Genomic DNA, 24,451 nt, shown 5'->3' on the forward strand with positions numbered 1-24,451 from the left:
TTACAGTTTTTTGTTACAGTGTAGGTAATGTTATTTTTAATACTTGATCATTGTCTAAACTCCAACTCTTTGTAATGCACCCATATATAGCTAATAATTGACTTTAGTCAGGTTGTTGAGTCAATATACATTATTTCCTTATTGGTGTCCCATTGAAGTGCCTGTTACAATCTCAATGCTTACATTTAGTTTAGCTTGACACATTGTATGTTGACTAGGGAAAAAACTTGGTGACAGTTGGTGACGATTGATCTTTGCAACATAATCCCTTTGTTTAATTCAATCAGGATTCAAGGAGAGCTCCTTGGCAGGGAAAATGGCTCATTCGAATTGGCTAGAATTTGCTATAGAATATTTTTTTTGCACAAGTGCAATCTATTGAATTATTCTCATGTTTCTCTGTCATGAGTCGTGACTGCACCATGTGAATGACTCGTGCTCCCTGACTGGGTGTGTTCCTACAATGTTAAACAAAAATTCCATATTGTGTCGTCAGAAATGTATTTGTGGTGCAGTAGCCAATATTACCCACTAGAGGGCAATGCTGGTCTTTACTAGGTTTTGCTATATAGGCTCTGCATTAGAGTTTGTGCACCAGGATTCATACTTGCGTCCTCTACCTAGCAGAATTACTACTCAGAATGTAACAGTTTTGTGCACCACTATAAGTGAGACATGCATTAGCGGTTGCCTCTAATGTGCCAGCTTCTGCTTATGATGTGTTAAATCTATCTTAAATAGTCCATTTACTTTGGTCGTAGACACCTAGACTAGTCACGCACTGACATTCATTTATTATTACCTCATATTCTGTCAATAAACTTAGTTAAAAGAATGAAGAGAAAAAAGACATGACTGTTGACTGGTCAATTGTAGTGTGTATTTTTGGATGAATAAAGTCACACTGACTCTTGATCCTAAACAGCTCATCATTAAATATCGATGAACCCTCCAGAGTCAGCTACATCTACTCAGCCTCAGACATAAATAGCATTCAGAAGAATCCAATGATCTGTCTCACTATCACTGCAGACACAGGTGACCTTGAGACTAATTATTCTCTATGGCAAGTTTGCATCATTTGCTAGAAAGGCCCACAGGAGGAGCCATGCACCCTGGTTGATGGCAAACAACAGCCGCAGCATTAATTCAACTTGTCCACTCGACTGCTGAGAGAGGCTGCATGGGATGAGACCCTTCAGGTTTTGAAGATTAATTTGTCTCTTATTCACCAAGTACACCTATACTTGTTTGAAACAAACTTGGCATTTCCCCTCTGTCTCACCTTCTCCTCAAAGGAAATAGATCATATTACATTTATTTGGTAGGCTGGATTTACTTATACTCTACTGCTCTTCCATATCCTTTGACAAGGCCTCCGTATGTATTTATCGCTACTGAAGAGAAACACGTAGCACACCACTCAACAGTCTCGTTTTACTGTGTATGTAAATCCGGGACACTCCATTTAGTATGATAGGTTACGTTTGGTATGGTTACACAAGACAGATGGTTACTTAAGGAAAAAACTTAAGGTGGGTGGTTTGTCGGGGTGGATGGGTAAGTGTATAACACAAACATCTAGCAACCCAAAGGTTGCATCTTGAAATCTCATCATGGACAACTTTAGCATTTGAGCTAATTAGCAATTTTTCAACTACTTACTACTTTTTTGCTACTTTGCAACTACTTAGCATGTTAGTTAACCCTTCCCCTAACCTTAACCCTTTTAGCTAACCCTTCCCCTAACCCTAACCCTTCAACCTAACTTCTAAACCTAACCCTAACCTTAGCCCTAACCCCTAACCCTAGCTAACGTTATCGACCTAGCTAGAATTCATAACATCATAAGTTTAGCAAATTCGTAACATATTGTACATTTAGCAAATTCGTAACATATAATAGAAATTGTAATTTCTAACATATCAATCGAAATGGGTGATGGACATCCACAAATTAATAGATACCATACGAAATGTAACATATCATACTAAATGGATTATCACGGGTTTACTTAAGGAATAATGCTAAATGCTCTGAGACCAGGTTGCACTCAAAGGAGAGGCATATGTAGTCTCCTGATGCTTCTTGTTCCTGGCTCCCATGTTATTGTGAAGTCAATGTCTTGCACAGTGCCACCCCAGCTAAGGTGTGTCAGTGAGATAGATAGACAAAGAGAGAGAAAGAAAGAGAGACAGAGGGAGTAACAGAGAGAGAAACAGAGAAGGAGAGAGAGCACTAATGCATGCAGTTTGGAAGGTGTGAATTGTATAAACAGATCAATAGCTCAGGCAGGTCTTATCTCTGACAGATTTGTTTTCCCAGTCTGGTAATTGGCAGGGATGGAGCCCGCCACACTCCCTGGTTGATCTCAAGGTGCTCTGTTTGCCTTCTTCGCTGATGTCTGCCTTGGATTGTTCATTGAAGGTTGTCGATGGCTTCCGATTGAACTGAGACTGGCCACATGGTTTGGCTCTATATTAAAGTATGAGGGCTCACTGAGGATTAAGTTTAAGAAAGCTGTCTTTCATTATATCCTCTTTGAATCTTTAAATCTCTTATGAGCCTGGCCTTATCTATTAGTAATGGTGAAGGATCAGACCCATCTCTACATCTTTGTCAGTGCATTTTTCTCTCTCTCTAGCTGAGTGGTTACTATCATGGGTAAAACCAAACCCTTCAGGTTATGTCTCTCGGATTACATTTTCTGAATGGATCTTCGACAGAGAAGATAAGAATCATTATGCAAAGAGAGTTATGAAAAAGGTTTGATTCCAGGTCATAGTCAGTTTTGAGTTCCAGGGATTCTAAATAGCCTTTTTGAAAGTGAGTTTCTTAGGTAACTTTTTGGGACGTGCCCTGTAGGTGTCATCTCAGTTTAAACTCTGTCACTGCTGTTCTGCATGAGTGCAGTTCTTTCAATGAGAAATACAACCATTCAGGCAGAACAGAAGACTTTCTTTATGGCAGAGGCTATGCCCGTATGGCACCATCAGAGTCCTAGATGAACTCACTCCGGAAGATTCTAAAGTTGGAAGATTCAAAATATTTTCATTTAATTAGTCGGTGGTGACTCGACATCTTCCATAGTGGTTGAGATGGGCCATGGATATACTCCTACTGTCAGTTGGAACACTTGGCCCCAGTGTTGGTGGATATGTGGAGCAAGAGGCTGAGAAGCTCTAGTCAGCCCAACCTACACTACTGTCAGCATCCCCTAGATGTCATTTGAGATCAAGACGCTTTCAAGAGTGCCGATGCCGATGTTCTATGCAGCCTTACACTTGAAAATGAAAATGAATTTAGCAAAGACAATACGATCTTAGAGGACTGCTGTACATCCAACTCCCGTTCACACAGACCTCAGTCCACTCTGAGTCCCAAACAAAAAGAATGAATGGCCTTTGGCGGTTAACAAACTTTTATTGTCTGCCATACTTTCTGCTCTATATAATCCCCTTAAAAGCAATAAAACCGGTATGGTGTCAGCACCAAAGTGGGGTTGAGAGAGTTTCATTCGGAGGTTGCAAGCTGTCCACGTCGGGTAAAGCAATATACTGCAAGTTATGATTGTGCTTCATGAGAATCTGACCTCTAATTCCAGGTATTAAGAGAAAGGCTAATGGTATCAAAGGGTCAGACCCTCCTGAGCCATGGGAAATAAGAGCAATCGATAAGGGGTCAAAGAGATAAACAAGGTGCAGGCAACCCAGAAGTACGTGTCTCTGCCTGTAAATATCTCGTTTCTCTGACCAACAACACTTTATCATGCCAGTGCAGTAAATTTATACTCTTGAAGGATGCCCATGAAGTGAGGAAAGGTCTGCCAGTGACACTAGAGGTCAAAGGGTACAGTATATTACCAACCGTGTGGGGAGGAGGGTTTGTTTGTCTCGACACTGCCAAACTATGGCAGTGTCGAGACAAACAAACCCTCCATCCCTCCTCATTCTTACAGACCTCGATGACTTGTTTGTACCAAAAGGGGCACAGAGTGCTCAGAGTTTAGTCAGGGCACACCTTCAATGACAGCTTGGTGGCTAAGGCAGTGCAGATGTTGAAGCCTAATAAAGACAAAGGAGGCCTATTTTGCCTCATGCTTAAAATCCAATATGGCAGCTAGACTGTTACCTGTTAGTATTCTCTGTGGGATATGTAGCCTTGTAGACGTTAAATTAACAGGGAACTGTTAGAAGAATACCTATGTTAGTATGTAGGAAGTAAGTATAAAGTTTTCACTCTGCTTTTAAAGGGAATTTGCAACATTTTGGTATATATTAAACACATGGCCTCTGTCACAATGGCTTCTCTAAATAGATTTGTGAGTGCATGTATTTTTATCTTCAAATGCTTTTGAATGTCAGTCTGAGGAGAAGGTTCATCCTTGTGTCCAAGTGCAACTTCCTCCATTTTGAAGTGAGAGGCAACATGGCAGTTGGATATTACACTGCCCAAACAGAAACCCTGGAGACTAGCTTTCAATAACAATAAGAGGTGGCTAGGTGATGTGGCTCTCTGTCCCCACAAACCGATGAGTGTCCTCATGAGGTGAATGCATTACATTGTTTCACATCTTGTTAGATTATGCTGGTCTTCCCATTCAGCAAAGTCTAACTATTGCTGTCAGCATCTATTCATCCTTGAAATGTGTAGGTGGCTGACATTCACAGTTTTCCACAGACTGTTTTCACAACCATTTACAAAGTGTTTAGATCGCACCAATAGCCTCAATGATTAAAAACCCTACAAATAGCAACAAATGGTTCTAAGAAGACAAGTGAATGTTGTTCATGTCAAAACTGGTAACTATCAAACTCTTCCAAGATATACTGTATAGCCTCATGGTGGATGTTGTCAGGCAAGTCGGTTATTGGACAACACCATGAAATGTATACACTGAGAATACAAAACATTAAGAACACCTGCTCTTTCCATGAGACTGACGAGGTGACTCAAGGGGAAAGCTATGATCCCTTATTGATGTCACTTGTTAAATCCACTTCAATCAGTGTAGATGAAGGGGAGGAGTCGGGTTAAAGAAGGATTTAAGCCCTGAGACAGCTGAGACATGCATTGTGTATACAGTATGTTGCATTAGAGGGTAAATGGGAAAGACAAAAGATTTAAGTGCCTTTGAACAGGGTGTCAAGAACTGCAACGCTGTTGTTGTTTTTTACGCTCAACAGTGTCCCTTGTGTATCAAGAATGGTCCAATGTTTGATCTACTCATTGAACCTTTTGGATAATATTTCACATTGATCAATTCCTTTGGATGTGGAAGACTCACATTTTAGTTTAAAGACTTTGTTGTTCTGTTCAGGCTCCAATTCTGATCTGTCCAGACAAAGGAACACTCATGCCCCAGGATTATGTCGATAATATAGATTTTGTCTCTTATCTTCATCCTTTTTTTGAGAGAAAATATATTTCTTTATTTCCTCACCAAAAAGGGGATGAAAATGTCATCACAGTGACCCCTCAAGTAAAATCTCCTCATGTTATTACATAATATATCTGTTTCTTAATCTGAATATAACTGATGTCTATCATGCAATCAATCTATGTATCATACTGTAACACATTTCATATTGGGTTAAAATATGATAGTCACAGCTTTTTGATTTATAGCCTTGTCAAAGTACTCTAGGGATTTGTTTTATGAGAAACAGTTTTTGGTGGTACATAATAACATGCTGAACATTGTCAGTATTAACATATTCTAGGAAGCCTTAATTTTTCTGCTCTCACAGTTCATTATAAAGTGGTGTTTACTGAGGGACTAAGATACTGAATAATTCATGAGAGCCTTTTTCTTCTTTGTATCAGTTTTTGCCTTCTACAAACTGTCTTCCTGTATTTTAATCATTGTTAAGCCTCTTCAGACTTCAGAGACAGCTCAGCCATAATAATAAAAAATAATTTGACCTTAACGCTGTTATCTTTTCACAATGGGAAACGCACATTCATTACTTCTGTGTGGTGTTTATCAAATAACATATTAGTCATAGCTTCAAACCTAGTTTAAAGGTCAGTATACAATTTATTCTCAGAAGATCTTAAGTTTTACCCTCTCCTTTTCCCTCCAGAGTTGATGGAGCACCTTCGGTGCACTTTGACTCAATACTAAAGGGATTCATTACATTCAATAATTAAGATAAGATGAGTGTGGACTCCAGTGTGGACTCATAATGGTGAAAGAGTGAGTCTTTTAGAGGTGGTGTTTAGGCTTTTTAATAATCCACACTCCATGGATTTCACTCCTGCAGAAATCAAGGTCACGGAGTGTCTTCAGAATCTAGGACGCCTCGCCCTGTGAGACCTGCCGTTCATCTCACACTTATTATCATGGTGTGGTGGCAGAATGGTGGGTCCAACACGTGTAGACTGTGTGTACCACAATACTGCTATGTCAGTTGCAATTGGGGAGATAACAGGATGTTCATTGTGTAGGCAAAATGGTTAGACCGCCTCAAAGTTTACTTTGCAATCTGCTCAAATGTTAGTCGGATATTTGTTGCACAGGGAATAGTGAAATGGGACATGGGGACTTTGATAGGAGTTTTGGTAGATAGCAGTGGAATTTTGTGCATATATGCCAACCATTCTAGCTGAATTTCATAAACCTGTGTGTGCATTTGTGTGTGCGTGCGTGCGTGTGTGTTAAATATACCTAGTGCTTGGTGAATGGGTCTTAGGCCTCATGTTGTACTCTCCACTCCAGCATTGTTGATTAATGGATTGGATTTGTGAACTTTTGAACTACCGATCTGCTGGAGGCATTTCAGCGTTGTTTGCTTTAGAGAAACTTAAAAGGGAACAAGAGTATTTTTCCTTTTGTGTGATCCCGCAGTGAATTCCTCTGAGGGATCTCAGCCTAGTTCCCTAGATGAAATTGTTCTGCCGTAGAGGGGAGCTGTTAAACTAGCAGAGAGCTCTTGCAAAAGTAAATTCCCCCCTTTGCAAATATAAAAAAATATAGAGTGAACACACTTCTTAAGACCTTCATGGCCCTTGATGAGAATGTGTTTGTTGCATGCTGTGCACACAAGTGGAACCACAAGAAGTTATGTAATACAGTGAGTCATGAGAGGATTTCTCTCTCTTTCTCTCTTCACACACACACCTCTGTTGGTGGTTAGTCCCTACATGGAGGCCAACACCTGGACTTTAGTTGTCTCTTTAGACAGAGGAAACAGGTCCCAGCTCCTCTGTTACCACCATAAACAGTGTAGTTGATTTAAACAATCCTGCTCAGTTAAGGAGAGATGGAAATTTACACAGCAGTTACCCTGAGGAAGATGGGGGAGGGTCATGCTTTTTAAATTTCAGTCAGGGGTAAGGTTTAGTATTTTTTTTACATTTTGTCCGGGGGAGGATCATATAATTTGTAACTGATTAAACATTTTAAATTTAACTAGGCCAGCCAGTTGAGATCAAATTCTTATTTACAATGACGGCCTACCCCAGACGACACTGTGCCAATTGTGCGCTGCCCTAAGGGACTCCCAATCATGGCCAGATGTGATGCAGCCTGGATTTGAAACAGGGACTGCAGTGACATCTTTTGACACTGAGATGCAGTGCCTTAGACCACTCCGCCACTCAGGAGCCTACAAAATTGCTCAGGGTTTGAGAATTAGTTGGTGTGTGTGCCCGATTATGCCCCTCATCCCTGATTCTCGACTGGGTGTGCAATATCAACTGCGTCTAGTGTGGTCTCAATCAAATGATCCATAGCTTATTCTATAGGCTATAGGCCTAGGTTATACGAAGAGCATGCTCGGAGAAGCACAGGGCAAAGTTATATTTCATTAGAAATTGTACTTCCTTCCCGAGTTTTTGAGCTGCTAGGATCGTGTATATAAAATAGGCTACACTACGTTACACACTGCAATTCCCAATCATGAGCCTCGGCCTGCCCTTCTCTTGCTTTGTGCTGCCAATCCAATGATTGTGCTGTGTATGGTGGCACTTCAGGAGGCAAGGCAATTTGCACAAAAAAAAAGAGACAATATCTGTGCACGCTGACTAGGCCAACTGATGTCCTGTTCAGTTTGAGAGGGAGAGTGTGAAGATGAGAAGGAGGACCGAAGGTAAGCATGCTGCAGCTATAATTCATTTAAATAAAAACAATATGTTTCATTGCCCACAATGAAGCTATTTATCAGAATGATTGACCTCACAATAATCCATATTCTAGTATTTTACATAACTTACATTACTGTGAAGCGTCAGTCGCTGAGATGACAGCACATGGGTGCTGAAAGTAGGCTAATTCGAGGAGGACTAATTCATTTAAACAGTCTTATTTTAATTTGACTTTAGGCTACCAACAACATGAGGGCTTTGTGATGGAGCCTATTTCTTCCTATTCAAGAAAATATTTCACAGACAAAGTTATAGTCTATTATCCATAGATTTTGTCAGCCAACTCCTTCAGTCACCATTAGGGTTCAATATTTTCCTGGTATTTTACAAATGTTCCATCCCGAAAATAAATCACTTTTCTCGACAAAACCAGAAGTGTCATTCAAACGCATATAACTACTGTATATTTGGATTTGATTAGAGCTTTGATTGGCATGAAAATTCCAGCCTGATGCTACCTGAGTCTGATGAAGGGAACCCTGTTGTGCTTGAAAGTGAGATTCCTGTACAAGAAGGGCTAGATTTGCACTGGTAGCTAAGCTAAAAAAAAAGGGAGAGCAGCCATCTTTCCTTTGTTTACACTGAAATCCCGCACCATGTGGAAATCACTTTGATTTCAGCTTTCAGGGATAAGTGACCATTGGCGGTGAAGGTTCACCAGTCATTTTTGGAAGAAAACATTTCATGTGAGGTCACGCCTTCTCACCTCTGTTACAACGAGTTACACTGTATGATATCCAACCAATCTCAACTGACTGGATATGTTGTCTCATTCAATTTAACAAGGAAGATAAATTGCCAAACTAACCTTCTTTCAGGTTGATCATTTGGATAAGGACCAAATTAGTTTGTTCCAAACAATGAGACCATTTAAAAGTTCCCACATTAACCTAGATACAGCGATGCTTTCAGGTTAATTAAAGTTGAATTCCCAAATGGCCTATACAGGTATGATTAATCAATAACATTGATTAATCAATTAAAATTGCTTTTGCAAGTTCATTAATATCCCAACTCCCACATTACTGGTCCAGCATTGATGATTCATTGACGTCTATAAACTGATAAAAATGGTTTGTGCAGCTTCCAACAATCCAAACTTTACATACATTTAAATAGCTAATACTCATAATAATGAGCAAGCTGTCAGATGTGTTGCCACCCATTCCCTCACTAATAAGTGAACCCTCACCCACGGAAAGATTGATCGCTGACCTCAGCAGCGATGCAAATCCTATCTATGCCCAAAGGCTGAGAATGTTAGATCAATCAATCAATCAAATTTATTTTTAAAGCTCTTCTTACATCAGCTGATGTCACAAAGTTCTGTCCAGAAATCCAGCCCAAAACCCCAAACAGCAAGCAATGTATTTGTAGAAGCACGGAGGCTTGTAAAAACTCCCTAGAAAGGCCCGGAACCTTGGAAGAAACATAGAGGGGAACCAGGCTATGAGGGGTGGCCAGTCCTCTTCTGGCTGTGCCGGGTGGAGATTATAACAGAACATGGCCAAGATGTTCAAATGTTCATAGATGACCAGCAGGGTCAGCAAGGGTCAGAACACTTGAAACTGGAGCAGCAGCACGGCCAGGTGGACTGGGGACAGCAAGGAGTCATTAGGCCAGGTAGTCCTGAGGCATGGTCCTAGGGCTCAGGTCCTCCGAGAGAAAGAGAGAGAGAGACGTTTGAAGCTTAATATGCATAACCTTAGCTAAGTATAATGATAATACTGCATTGAATGTATTACCTGAAATAGGTCATCTAGGACATCTCTCTCTCTCTATATATATATATATATATATATATATATATATATATATATATATATATATATATATATAAATCTTGAAGTGGATAATCTATTTTGGATGCAATTTGAATGGAACTGATGGAGAGAGAAAGACTAAAATCAAATAAAATGTTATTGGTCACATACACATATTTAGCGGATGTTATTGCGGGTGTAGCTAAATGTTTGTGTTCCTAGCTCCAACAGTGCAGTAGTATCTAACAGTTCACAACAATACACACTAATCTAAAAGTAAAATAATTGAATTAAGAAATATATAAATATTAGATCGATCAATGTTGGAGTGGATTTGACTAAAATACAGTAGAATAGAATACAGTATATAAATATGAGATGAGTAAAACAGTATGTAAACATTTAAACATTATTAAAGTGACTAGTGTCCCATTATTAAAGTGGCCAGTGATTCCATGTCTATGTATATAGCGCAGTAGCCTCTAAGGTGCAGGGTTACGTAACCGGGTGGAAGCCGGCATGTGATAGGCTGTTTTAAAACTCTGCAGCTGTAATCAAAAAATGTATGCTTACAATAACAAAATAAGGTGACCCCAGAAAGTCAGATGGAGATGTGTAAATTAGACGCACACTCAGTCCTTATATTACTGTAGCATAGGCTATGCTGCAGCAAATGCAGGCCTACCAGTCACAATAAAAAAAGTTACCATGATGAGATGATAGGTCGAAATGCATTGTGAACTGCGTTCCGGACTGAGATGCGCTTTCTGTCCCCACCCTGGGCGTTGATGACTGATCATGCAGATTGCAGAGAGAAGACCATAGAGAAGCCAGATTTAGACATTGCATATGATTTAACAGTTCCATTTTACATCATGCTGTTCATATAAATGATGTATTATAATTTACCAGTTTCTCACTGTTATTTATTCCTGGAAAAGGGGGTGGGTTTGGGTGGTAAATCTCAGTAACCCAGTTCCTTCTATTCAACCCTAGTCTCCATGCATTCCTTTAATATCCCAGTGTCAGTGAAGAGCTTGGTGTGTTATGTTAAAACCATGGCTGAATTGAGGGGGTATGTGAGGAAATGGCTGATTATATAACGCAATCTGGAACAACACTTTAGTCCACAACGTTTTAAGTAAGAAACAAGCTGTAGAATGTGGCGAAAGACGTGACAGATGCATATAAGATATCTAGGATTTGTCTCTATGATATTCAGAGGCTGCGGGGGGCACCTTTGATAGGAGATAGAAAAATGTACTTTGCTTGGGAAGTGATGTGTGATTCTGTCACTATCAATTGATGTTTGACATTTCAACAGGCTATATAACAACATACGGACTTTAAATCAGTTAGGAGCAAGCCAGGTAGCCTAAGAAGGAACGTAAATAACTTATTATGTTTCTAATATTATTATTTCAAGGCTATAGCCTGCCATTTAAGAAATCAATTGTGAAGCATTTGTGACGCGCTACAGGCTGGCAGGAGAACTCAGCATTTCAACAACACATCAACAACAGCACTTCAACAACACATCAACAACAGCACTTCAACAACACATCAACAACAGCACTTCAACAACACATCAACAACAGCCTTTCAACAACACATCAACAACAGCACTTCAACGACACATCAACAACAGCATTTCAACGACACATCAACAACAGCACTTCAACAACACATCAACAACAGCAATTCCACAACACATCAACAACAGCACTTCAACAACACATCAACAACAGCACTTCAACAACACATCAACAACAGCACTTCAACAACACATCAACAACAGCACTTCAACAACACATCAACAACAGCACTTCAACAACACATCAACAACAGCACTTCAACAACATGCCTATAAATAATTACTCAGAGTTAAGTAATAATGAAACGAGAAATGCCTTACTAGGCTATACCCTCAAATTAAAGCTGACAGTCTGCACTTTAACCTCATAGTCATTATATCATTACAAATCCAAAGTGCTGGAGTACAGAGACAAAACAACAAAAAATGTGTCACCTGCCCAATACTTTTGGAGCTCACTTTATAGTTTACCAAATGGGTTTTATGTATTTACCTGCCTGGGATTACATAAGAAACTGTAAAAAAAATACCCACCAAGGAATGACACCTATCAGTTTGTTGTTAACAAAATAGCATGCTAGTGGTTGAACACATTCCTGGTGATGTTCCTGCATCATAAGGTGAGTGGGGCCTTCTCGTTGAATGATTTTTGCTGGCATTTGATCAAATGGAAATATCTGCCAATCACACACCAATGACTTGAGGGATTGCCTCATCTCCAGTCTGAGGTGCATTGATCCGTTTCTTGACCCTGGCCATGTGAAGTCTGGATGGGAGGTGAAGCTCCTGACTTGAAGTTTAGCACGGAAATTCAAAGTGACTTTGCTGTGGTAAAAAAAAAGATGAAAGGAAAGAAAGAAGTGAGAAGAGAGAAAAATAGAGAGAGCGAGAGAGAGAGGGAGGGAGAGGAGGAGGACCAGAAGGAGAGTGAATTGTGGACTGTGTATGTATGTGTGGTGATTAATGGAAGCGGTTGTCAATAAGACAAAGCAGACAGCGTATTCATTAAGGTGGCAGAAACCACTGACAAGAATTGAAAACACTTCCTGAGTAGTTGGGAAGTCGAGAGTGGAGAAATGTAAGCAGTTGCGAGACTTTTGACTTCAGCAGTACATGCATAATTAATCCATATGACTGCAGTTGTTTTGACAGGTCACAACATTACAGAATTACAGAATACAACATTACAGAATTCATGACAGACTTTGTTAAACATATGTTAACCCTTAAGGGGGGGAATTCCGATTCACTTTTTATGCACTTTTCCAGTAGTCATTTTAGCATGTAAATCTTGGTGGGGCAAAACATTTTTTTTGTGTGTGTGTGTGGGGGGGGCATGCATGTTGTGTTGTGTAGTAGCTTTGCATGCCAGCAAAGCTACTACACAACACAACACTAAACAATACATTAATTGTACTATAACGGTGACAAACTGTGCCCACAAACTGTTAGGGCCTACATAAAACTGTCCCAACAGCAGTCCCAAAACCTTACCACTGCTACACCTGGCTATCAGATGAGCCTTGTCTGGCAGCGAAACAGTTCATTCAGCCTCATTTACTGCCTTTAAAAAACATTGCTGATATGGCTGACTTGCTTAAACAAATATGGTTTCTACTGGCAATTGAGATGTACAAACTATGGCATAAGGGGACGACAAGCGGATAAGAGGATAACATACACTTAGTATTACTTTCTTAGCTACAGTATACATATCTCCCTGGCATATTACATCATTTATGCAGCAGCATACAAGACATTTTTGGACTTGCTGTGCTCACTTGAACAGGAAGGTGGTGCGACGGTCCTTTGTGGGTAAATTTGCCATCAAAGTCTGCCATTCTCTGGATTTATGGGGCTTTCAAAACTACTGGGAATTTAGAAAAAAAACAAGGTAGAATCATGATGACGCCAGTGATCTTCAGGTCGTAGCTCTATAAAGAGGCCCAAGTTCCCGACGTACAGTTGGATGACTGTTCAAAACTTGTTTTCCCAGTCAGAGCTCCCAGAGCTCCCAGAGTTCCCAGTTGTCTTGAACTCACTGAAGTCAGATTTCCCAGTTCTGAGTTAACAGTTGTTCGGCTGGTCATGCTGGATTGAAAGCATGGTCAATGTTGGATGTTTATCACTTTGGAAAAGAGACCCCTAAACCCAGACTTAGGACCACACACCACTCCACTGAATAGCAGGTTAGTGATTTTTGTGCAATGCTTGCAGTTAGCCACTGATCCCATCCAAACCACTCATTGTTGAATTTGTGATTTCAAACTTGTTGTGTAATGTTTATGTACAATGGCCAATGACCACCGATACATTTTATCCATAATTTCTCTTCATGATTTCTCATCATATGACAAGAATTAAAAAGGATTAAAAAAAAAAAAGGATTGTCGACTTGATTCATGATGATGACTGCTTGCTAAGATTTTGAAAGTATGAAGTTGACATGATCAGTCCAATAAAAGCTACTGTTGATATAACATGATTTGACATATATTTTTTTCTGTGGCCAATGACCTTTAGCCTTCTTGGATGGGCACTTCTAATGTAACTGTATGGCAGCACCCAAAGGGCTTGGATTTTTGAGCCCTACCCTTTTGGCAGTGAGGTAGTGTCCCCATGAGTGACACTGAACACTGAGCCAATCACGACACAACTAGAGAACATTACCAACCCCTATGCTCCATATTTTCCGCTGGCTGGCGCACCACCACATAAAGCACTGAGCTAGGCTGAAAAACCTGCATTTTGGAGCTGCCTTACTAAAGAAAGCATAAAATAGACCATCTTTGTATGCGGTCTTATTAACTCAATGATTTTTTTTATATATATTTTTTTTACATTGTTTGCAAACTGATATGTGACAAAACAGGTAACCCAAAAATGTGGTGCTCAAAACATGTGGGGCTCTGCCCCACCTGCCCCGAATGACGGCTCTGCCCCACCTGCCCCGAATGACGGCTCTGCCCCACCTGCCCCGAATGACGGCTCTGCCCCACCTGCCCTGAATGACGGCTCTGCCCCACCTGCCCCGAATGACGGCTCTGCCCCACCTGCCCCGAATGACGGCTCTGCCCCACCTGCCCCGAATGACGGCTCTGCCCCACCTTCCCGAATGACGGCTCTGCCCCACCTGCCCCGAATGACGGCTCTGCCCCACCTGCCCCGAATGACGGCTCTGCCCCACCTGCCCCGAATGACGGCTCTGCCCCACCTGCCCCGAATGACGGCTCTGCCCCACATGCCCCGAATGACGGCTCTGCCCCACCTGCCCCGAATGACGGCTCTGCCCCACCTGCCCCGAATGACGGCTCTGCCCCACCTGCCCCGAATGACGGCTCTGCCCCACCTGCCCCGAATGACGGCTCTGCCCCACCTCCCCCGAATGACGGCTCTGCCCCACCTGCCCCGAATGACGGCTCTGCCCCACCTCCCCCGAATGACGGCTCTGCCCCACCTCCCCCGAATGACGGGTCACCACTGCACTTTTCTCTCTATGCCTATTCTGACATTGAATTGAAGCATAAGAATAGCATGCTATTCACACACTATTCGGTCGGAGTGGAGATCTAAGAAATGAAGGTGTGGTGGAGGTGTGTCTACAGATACGTCGTATTCTGACCTTGACTTAATTCCCTCATAATTCCACCAACTTTGTGGAAAAAGCAGTGGAAAAAGCATCTACTTTATTCTTTCTGATAGAAATAAAGGACTGTAATTTATAAAATGATAAGAGCTATTGATAAGAGCTAGGTAAATAAGTAATCTGTTTGGAGAAGGGGATTGTAAATACACATAGCAATTGTTTAGATGATTCTTCCCTATGATCCCTGGAGACGAATGTGAAACCAGTCATATGGAAGCTAACTGAAAATCATATTAACATGACATGTGTGGCGGCCCCATTTCCAAAGTGAAGTAGGCTATAAATAGCTGTGCCATTATTCAGAATTTGTATTGTATGCCCTCATAATTTGCGTGGATGAAATTTGTAGACCCAAGCTAGAGGCTTCTATAGGGCTGAACCTGCCAAGTTGATGAATGCACTTTAGAATGTTTAAATTATATGCCCGGACTTTAATTCATTTTACAATTTATATCATATTATATATTAGCCACTATCAGGAGCCACCGTCAGTAATACCCACAGACATTTATAACTGTGACTTTAGTGTTGGTCCTCTTCAGTTTGTAGCTTACATTTTGCATCATTCCATTCCATTTACCTTTCTTTCCTCTGTCAACCTGTGTAAATTGTTCCTGAGGATTGCTAGCAATACTGGATCATAATAGGCTAACGTTGTGCAATAATTGGGAACACATTGCTTATTTGAATCATTATGGAACTCAGAACACATGTAGCAATTTAAACCTGGAGCCTGGTGCACAGTTCACAACTACTGGACCGTTGACGTCACAATTCCATGATTAGTGTGGATTAAGGTAGATTTACAAAACTATTGTTCAATTCTTATTGTACACTTTTTCCAACTTCCAATATTTAATGGATTGAACTTGAATATGACAACTTTCAGGATGAGCCAAACACAGTATTTCTGATTAATCAGTATATTTTGTGTTTAAAGGCTCAACAAACCTGTTTTTTTAAATGATTCATACATACTTTCCTCACCCCAAAATGTGCCTCAATAATCTACAAAATCAGAGTATTTTTAATCTACCAGTTGGTGCTGAAACAGAGACGAACATGCATATATTTAGATGCATTTATTTATTTTTCTTTTGGGGGTGGGGGGTGGATTTCAAAATGTACAATCTACCTGCAGTGAAGCCACTCAACATTTACATTACATTCAATCATCTAGCAGACACTCTAGCAGCAACCAGGGTCAAGCGCCGCGCCCAAGGGCACATTGACAAAAACCTCCCCCTCCACTGTATTTGATATAGTCATTGTGTCAGAAAGGTGTCAGAAAGGTGCTAATATAATGTAACACCATATGATGTAATATGAGAATATTTAAAAAGGTAAAGCGGACATCCACCTCAAACCGGGCGTGAGGGTTCTGACCTAAATGCACGAGGTACATAGGCTTACTTGCGAACATAAGCAAACATTTACAGTGGGGCAAAAAAGTATTTAGTCAGCCACCAATTGTGCAAGTTCTCCCACTTAAAAAGATGAGAGAGGCCTGTAATTTTCATTGTAGGTACACTTCAACTATGACAGACAAAATGAGAAAATAAAATTTTGCACGCCCAATATTTCAGTTTTTGATTTGTTAAAAAAGTTTGAAATATCCAATAAATGTCGTTCCACTTCATGATTGTGTCCCACTTGTTGTTGATTCTTCACAAAAAAATACAGTTTTATATCTTTATGTTTGAAGCCTGAAATGTGGAAAAAGGTCGCAAAGTTCAAGGGGGCCGAATACTTTCGCAAGGCACTGTATATATATTGCAGGATGTTGTGTATCGCTGGAAATAATCAGATTTCATGGAAACATTACAGTTTTGAAAACATAGCATATCACCAAAAAGTGATCTATTGACACAACTTACTCTGGGTACGAGGTAAATTGAGCCTAGGACAGGGTGAGTTGAGTCGCCTTACAAATTTCTGTACTGAATTAAATTTTAAATTAACCTTTTTAAAACCATGTCTATCTTTATTTCCCAAACACAATTCAACATGACCACAATCACTTTTTGGTCTTTTAATCATTTTAAGCATCTTTTAACACAGGATTAACACCTAACAAAGACATTGTACTTTTTAAAAACACTTTTCACATTGGCCAGGCCCAGTTGTTACCTCATATCCCAGCGATAATGCCCTACATTACATCTGCGAAGAAAACACTTAAATGTGCTCAACTTGCCATTGGCTCAAACATTTGTTCACCATACACCCTATGGACATTGGCTCAACTTACCCCAAGGTAAACGTTTTAATATATTAACAAACATAGCTACAAGGATGAAACCAACGGCTGTAATGTTTATGTGATGATGCTTTATTTATTATTATGGTCTATGTAATGTGGTTTCTCCTAAACCCCTCTCTCTTACTGCAGTGCTCCATTGAACAGCTATTCTCATGAGCTGTACAGTAGAAAGGTTTTCCATAATTACTCCCCTGATTGTTGTAATTAGGGTTATTACAGTAATCATCATCATCATTTGCTGGGCAGATGCCCTTTCCCACTTAGTCCTCTCTCACAGTAGGCTCTTAACCTCACACTGTGGCTGAAAGCAGCCAAGGTGATGAGGTCCCAGATCAACAATATGAGAGAACATGGTTGGCCGCCCGTGGTCTGGTGGTGCTTCGTCAAGCCTCATTATGAAATGACCCTAATAGTATATCCATTATGTATCATTACCTGCATACAGCCACTTCTCATGATCGTCCATTAATTTACCACTCGATGAGGGGAAGTTCTGGCTGGCTAAGCAGCTGAGTGGCCGATGACTTGAGTTGACTGAAGGTTCATTATTGGTTTAACTGAAAGTCGAACATCATCATAGACGCCTACAGGCTTTTACAACACCAAACCTCACAAACTGTAGTTACACTCGTTCTACCCTCTCCTTCCTCCACCCAACCACACCATTCCCAAAAGAGAATACCTTGGCCGCCTACGAGCCTGCACGGTATCCAATTGACTGCTCTCATTTAAGTGGTGGCGAGGCAGTGTTGGGGGGGATCAATACTTTCAGCCTGTGTGGGGCTGTGTGGGGCTATGTGTGGGGCTATGTGTGGGGCTATGTGTGGGGCTATGTGTGGGGCTGTGTGTGGGGCTATGTGTGGGGCTGTGTGGGGCTATGTGTGGGGCTATGTGTGGGGCTATGTGTGGGGCTATGTGTGGGGCTATGTGTGGGGCTATGTGTGGGGCTGTGTGGGGCTATGTGTGGGGCTATGTGTGAGGCTGTGTGGGGCTGTGTGGGGCTGTGTGTGGGGCTATGTGTGGGGCTATGTGTGGGGCTGTGTGGGGCTGTGTGTGAGCTTTGGGGATTTAGTGCTGGGAGCAGTGCCGGGCCCCGTTAGGTGCATTCATCATCTGACACCCATGGTGGGCTGGTCAGCACTGAATGTCATGCTGTTAACACTCCTCACACACAGGCCTCCCTTAGCACCGACACTTACTCTCTGCATTTACATGTTGCCCACATTCATAGCCTATATTGCACCCATGAGCCCTGGAGCTGCAGTGGTGACCCATACATTACACACATCCAATCAATGTTGTCAAATCTTTGCTATGTTTCTGAATAGGTTATTAAAGTGTAATTGCTGTGGAGGAAATGGATACTATAACACCTGTCATTTGAGTTTTTACTGTAAGTGACAGGGCAGTGTGGTACCCCCGTCTCCATTCCTCATAGTATTCCTTCCCTGTACTGTGCTATCAATCCTAGACAACCTATTCTCCATGGTGTTGTGGATTCTGATCTGATCAGGTACGTAGGTGCTGAGACAGAAGGTCAACCCCAGTTCTCTGAATTCCTTCACCTCACAAGTCAGCTTAACCAACAGGTCCAACTGTAATACAGAGGAATGAAATACAGCGAGAAGTCTGTCATACTGTTAAGTTGTCATGTTTGCTCAAATTCTTCCCAGAAGGATAGAAAGGTCACTCCATAAAAAAAACTGGCCTCAAAGCAGTAGTCTGGCGAAATGTGCAGCGAATGACAAGTGCCATGGCAGAAACAACATGGCCGTTTTCCTGTTGGCAGTGGCATTTCCTTTGAACTGTTTACCCTGAGGTAAAGGCACAACTTCTCTGATATCAGAGAACTCCCTTGAGTTGTATGGCTTAGAATATACAGATGTTTGACCTATATTGTCAGAGCAAAATAACCTTGCAGCAACAGGAGTTGAACGTTTATTCTATAATGTTGCTTTATTGGTGGTTAGGCTATTAGCTGGCCAAAGGTAGACTACATGAAAATGCAATATGGTTAGTGTGGGTTTTCAGTGAATATATGGAAATCATAAAGCGGCGCAGGAAAATTCTCAGCCACAAAAGATTGACCATATTGATCCTACATCTATCTGTAAGTTCGTTTTTTGTCCGGACTATTCTTTTCATTTTAAAAACTATTAGTGGAAAAACAAGTTCTGTTGGTTAATGTACTCTGCCATGGACCAATTTGCCCAGATTCATTTTCCTTTCTGTCTGTTAATGTGTTTGACCACTGCTGTTTCCTTCTTACCTCACATGTTCCAATAGCCATGACCTTTTCCCATCTAAATGCAAATGGTACGGTCCTACACAAAGTGAAAACCATAGCTGTTTCCCATTTATCTGTACACAATTGTAACCACAAGGCTTTTGTTTTCATGTTGCGAGGAAATGTTTTCTTCTGACTCTATGAATTTAAAGAGGCTTTGAAATTGTACTGGCTGTTCTGGAAACAGTGGGTATTAATATGTGTGTCATCAGAGTAATGGCAGTCATAATGTATTCTGTTGTTACTGTGAGTGCCATTAGGTCAATGACCTCTGTCGATAGTACAATACAGTAGATTCAAACTCTCAGGGAAGAGGAGTGGATAAAAGAGTTGATAATGCTCCCTTATTGATTTGAATCATTAATGTGTAGTTAACTTTACCTACCAATAGAATTATACAAACTACAGCAGTGGAAGTGCACTGGAAGCTTTATTTAATGACAAAGGACAAAGGGATATACTATATAGCATGTCTTGTCATCAGTCCCCTTAGTGGATAAAGATGTTGTTTCTTTATCTTGTTTCATGTGTATTCCAAATGTGTGGTGTGTAAGACCTTGTGGGTGAGGTTAAAATTTGGGCAACTTCTTGCAAAAATCGCAGAGTAGCATTTAGTCTAGTTTTTTAATATAGGTGACAGGATAACAACGATTTGTAACTTAACCTGGGGGTCCATAGTATTATATCTATGGGGTATATGCTAATTTGATGTTGAAATGTTTAGGTTTATACATTTATTAGACTGTCAAACAAGTTGTATAATTCCATATATACAGTAGATGTGGGTTATAGTTCTCTGTCATTCTTTACAAACAGTTAGTTATATGATTATACCTCGGCCATGAAAAAACACAATACCAATATTACCAATTCACTCTAATTCGTGAATATTGTTTAAATGAACATGTGAAAAAATTCCCCCAGACTCCATATTTACTAAACGGATTATTGTTTTGTACAATACACATGGGATGTGCTTTAATAATTCATCTGTAAACAAAAACATTTGCACAGGAACAGTCGTATGCTGCTTGCTTTGAAGCTTTTTAAACTTGTCCTCCATTGTTTGTGCAACAAAGACACAAAGGACTTTTCATTCATACCACATTGACACATAAAAATACAAGCTTAATAAATGGCAAGGAATATTTGCAACAAAAGTAAACAGTGCTTTTACAGCAGATAGATCATGGGACGCAACAACTTAGCAGCACGTTAGTCTCAGAACCTACGGCAAAAACTGAGCTCTAGCCTCATGTGTGTGGGAAAAGCTTCTTGTGGACAATATCATTGACAGACTGGAAAGTAAAACCGTAGCTCTGTGATGGGGTGGATGTATTTGAGCCAGATAGATGGTTGCTTAGAGACATGTCTGTAAGATTCCGGTGGTGCAACGTCAGTACAACACAGTGTTGCACCTCCACCATGTCAGAGTAAGGGCCATCAAATGTCATTTTTTCGTTGCTCAATTTCTTTGTTGCTCTGACATAGCTACAACAATAAAAAATGGCTATAAACCTAGCATTGGAGCTTGACAAGCACTATGAAACTCCATATTGAACTATCCCGGTTTCTTTTGGTACTCTGGCCTTAACTTGAACCTCAAAAGAAATGACATTTTAGTTGCCATCCTCTCAATATCTTAGCTGATACAGGGGCTTGAAACTAGTGTAATTAGTGCCCTTAATATTTCAAGTGCATCAATTTCTACTGTGTCTACATTGCATGTGAACATACAGTATAGTATAGCTAGTCATATAATGATATAAGCATATCATTTACCAAGAAAAATGTTAGCCTCTGTTAGCCTCTGTTGTAATGTTAGCCTCTGTTGTAATGTTAGCCTCTGTTAGCCTCTGTTGTAATGTTAGCCTCTGTTGTAATGACAAATGGCAAAATTAAGTCTTAAATATGGACACACTGCACAAGTTGTAACAATATTATGCAAGCTCCTAACATTTAAGGTAGTACACCAGTGACAATGTTTGAAATTGTCAATGACCAGCAAATGTATATAACAACATCTCTACAGTAGATGTCTATATACCCATTTCCATGACCCAGAATTTTCCGATAATATTTGGACTTTCTTGTTAACTGAAGAGATAGTTGAAAAGTAAAAACAACGACAAATCATGTGCTTGATGTGTCTGTTACTCTATAAGTATAAGAGGACACAGTGGCAGTCCACATGGAAGTCTGGATGAATTTGAAAATGTGGAAGACATTTTTCTTTCTCATGTGAAATATTTTTTTCTAGTTTCTTATGTTTTTTGCTTAAAATAATCACTTCCTTTGCTTCTTTTCAAATAACATTTTGTTAACTTAAGAATTTAATGTAAAATTTGTGTCCTATAGATTCTGAGGTATAACACATAAACTGATTGTGTCCTTCTATAGTGCTGGTAAATCATCCATGATCAAAAATGACATACAAAGCTGGTTACGCATCAACATGTTAGACACAAGACATAAAAACACAAGCGTGATTGTACAATTAAGAACATGAGTATGGGCTTCCACACAATAAGGCATTGCTTTAATGAAAACATCTGGACATACAAATCACAGTTTTAATCCTTGCTTAGCTAGTGATTATATTGATGTCCTCTTTGTCGATTGTGTCAGGTACGTCAACACACCTGCAACAATGTAACAATTGTAAACACATAACAACAACTATTATTCTTCAACTCTGATGAATGGAGTCAAATATACAACAATACTGTATATCAGAATGAAAGCAGCTTTTCCGAACTGAAAACAAAATGGATGTCATCCACTTGGATTATATAGCAAGGGAATGAGTGCAGAAAATGAAGCTATTGAACGAAGCATTAGTTTACATGGTCACCTGTGGACTAGTGTGCCTACAGTCTAAAGCTGCCAATTAACAGAGGCATGAGGTTGATTCAACCCTAGCCATACACAATCATCCTACAAGCACAGTTACAAAAATATACACACATACGCACACACATTATTGTACATGTTTGTTAGTATCATGTATTTGTTGAGGGTTTGGACTAATCTGAAATTGGGATCTTTAATTGTGAAAAGACTGTAGACTCTTGGGTAGAAACTCAACAATTCCACTTGTCCAGCTCTTCTCATTTAGTGTATAATTCTGCTAATATAGCCTATTTACAATCATTTATGCAACGGAAATTGCCACTATATCCACTAATAAGCTGATGTGTGCTGGCCGTTACCAAAAAACAAGAATAAACCAACAGAGAAAACCCCCCATTAATTGTGCTTTTTAACCCATAAATCCACTTCATCATTGAAATGGGAACAATTTCGAGAGGCACCTCTTGAAGTTCTAACACCAGATAAGTTCAATAAGAATCTCTATAACAAGCTATAACAAGGACTGAAAATACAAATAGTAAATATATGTATATATTTATAAAGTTGATCCAGTTCCTTTCCAATTCCCCTTTTTAAAAAATATTGTCTTCTTCCGGATAACCTCACATAAAGCATTCCTTATGTGTCAACGTGCAAAGCCCTTATGTTGCCTTATAGATAAAGTACTGATGTCTTTGTGGTTGATTCTAGTTGTGATGATCCAAATCTGAATGAAACAGAGAGCTTGAGCTGAAAGCAAGAAGGGTTATTTGTTGGCTACTTTGAAAAGAAGACCTATGGTGAGGTTGCACACCTCTGGAAGTATCTGCTGTTTTCATCTGTTGACAGTCTGTTGACACAGCAATCCTTGGCCAGCCACCCTCTCGTTAAACAGTTACCTCGTTCTTACTGGCTGTGCGGTACTGGTTGTTGTGCTGGTGGCCTGGGATGTACTGTAGATGGTCCACGGTGTGTGTCCGTCGCGAGGCAAACTGCTGCCTCTTGTTGGTGGTCGGGTGGTTGACGGTGAGCGTGTTGTATGAGTCGTTGATGGTAGTGGGATGGGAGTGCATCTTTTGCATCTTAGCGTAGCGCTCACTGCGGTCTATGACAGGTGTGGTGGGCACAAAGTTGATGTCTACATGGGACATGGCCCGCGACATGGCCTTCTCCCGGAAGTTGGAGCGCCGCAGCGACAGCACCTTGTCTGGCGAGAGCAGGGGGTCCTGGGACTGGAGGCGGTCTGCGGAGAGCAGCTGCTCCTCTGAGAGAATGCGGCTACCGTAGGAAGAGACGCCCATGTTGTAGGCTGAGAGGCCGTAGCCATGGCGTGGGGTCCTCTCTGGGGACAGCACATGGTCCTGGGACATGGCCCTCTGGACACGGTGAGGCCGCTGACGGTGCTGCTGGTGGGGCTCTGTGTTCAGCTTCACCATGTGGGGCGGCTGTAGAATCTGCCGACCTGCCAAGTCTTGGTGTCGCTTCCGCATGTAGTACTCATCTATGTCCTTATCACCTGAGTGGGAAAGGAGGGAGGGGGATGAGAGAGGGAGGAGAAAGGAAAGGAGAAACATTACACTCTATATAAGAATGATTCTATACCTCCTCCTGAGTGGATCAGCTCAGCAGTTCTACTGTGACAACTCCTACCATTCCCCTTTGATTATGATTGCATTTTCTGTCGTTCTGCTTTCATGGGAGAAGTCAGGGGCTCTCTCGCATCACAATAATTCCACTCCTGTTCTGGCGTGGAAAGGACGACACGCCTGCCGCGAGGCAAAACAATCAAACTGTCAGTGATGCGAGTGTTGCACTGCAGGGTAGCCAGTGGTTTGACTCTGCCAAAAGTGCCAACACTCTCCTGATGTTAAAGTCATTACATCTGCATGAGGAAAGC

General features: G+C 40.9%; 1 protein-coding gene across 4 annotated transcripts in view; it reads right to left on the bottom strand.

The window, feature by feature from the left end:
• Positions 1-18,407: 18,407 nt before the first annotated feature.
• LOC112258934 (protein shisa-6) overlaps positions 18,408-24,451 on the bottom strand; it is a 76,795-nt gene continuing 70,751 nt past the window's right edge. For all 4 annotated transcript variants that reach the window (XM_024433589.2, XM_024433590.2, XM_024433591.2 and 1 more), the window contains one exon: positions 18,408-24,070. In XM_024433589.2, coding sequence (XP_024289357.2) covers positions 23,442-24,070 — 629 coding nt within the window. In that variant the 3' untranslated portion in view covers positions 18,408-23,441. The remainder of the gene's footprint in view (positions 24,071-24,451) is intronic.

This window comes from Oncorhynchus tshawytscha, linkage group LG09, assembly GCF_018296145.1.
Source record: "Oncorhynchus tshawytscha isolate Ot180627B linkage group LG09, Otsh_v2.0, whole genome shotgun sequence".
NCBI lineage: Eukaryota > Metazoa > Chordata > Actinopteri > Salmoniformes > Salmonidae > Oncorhynchus > Oncorhynchus tshawytscha.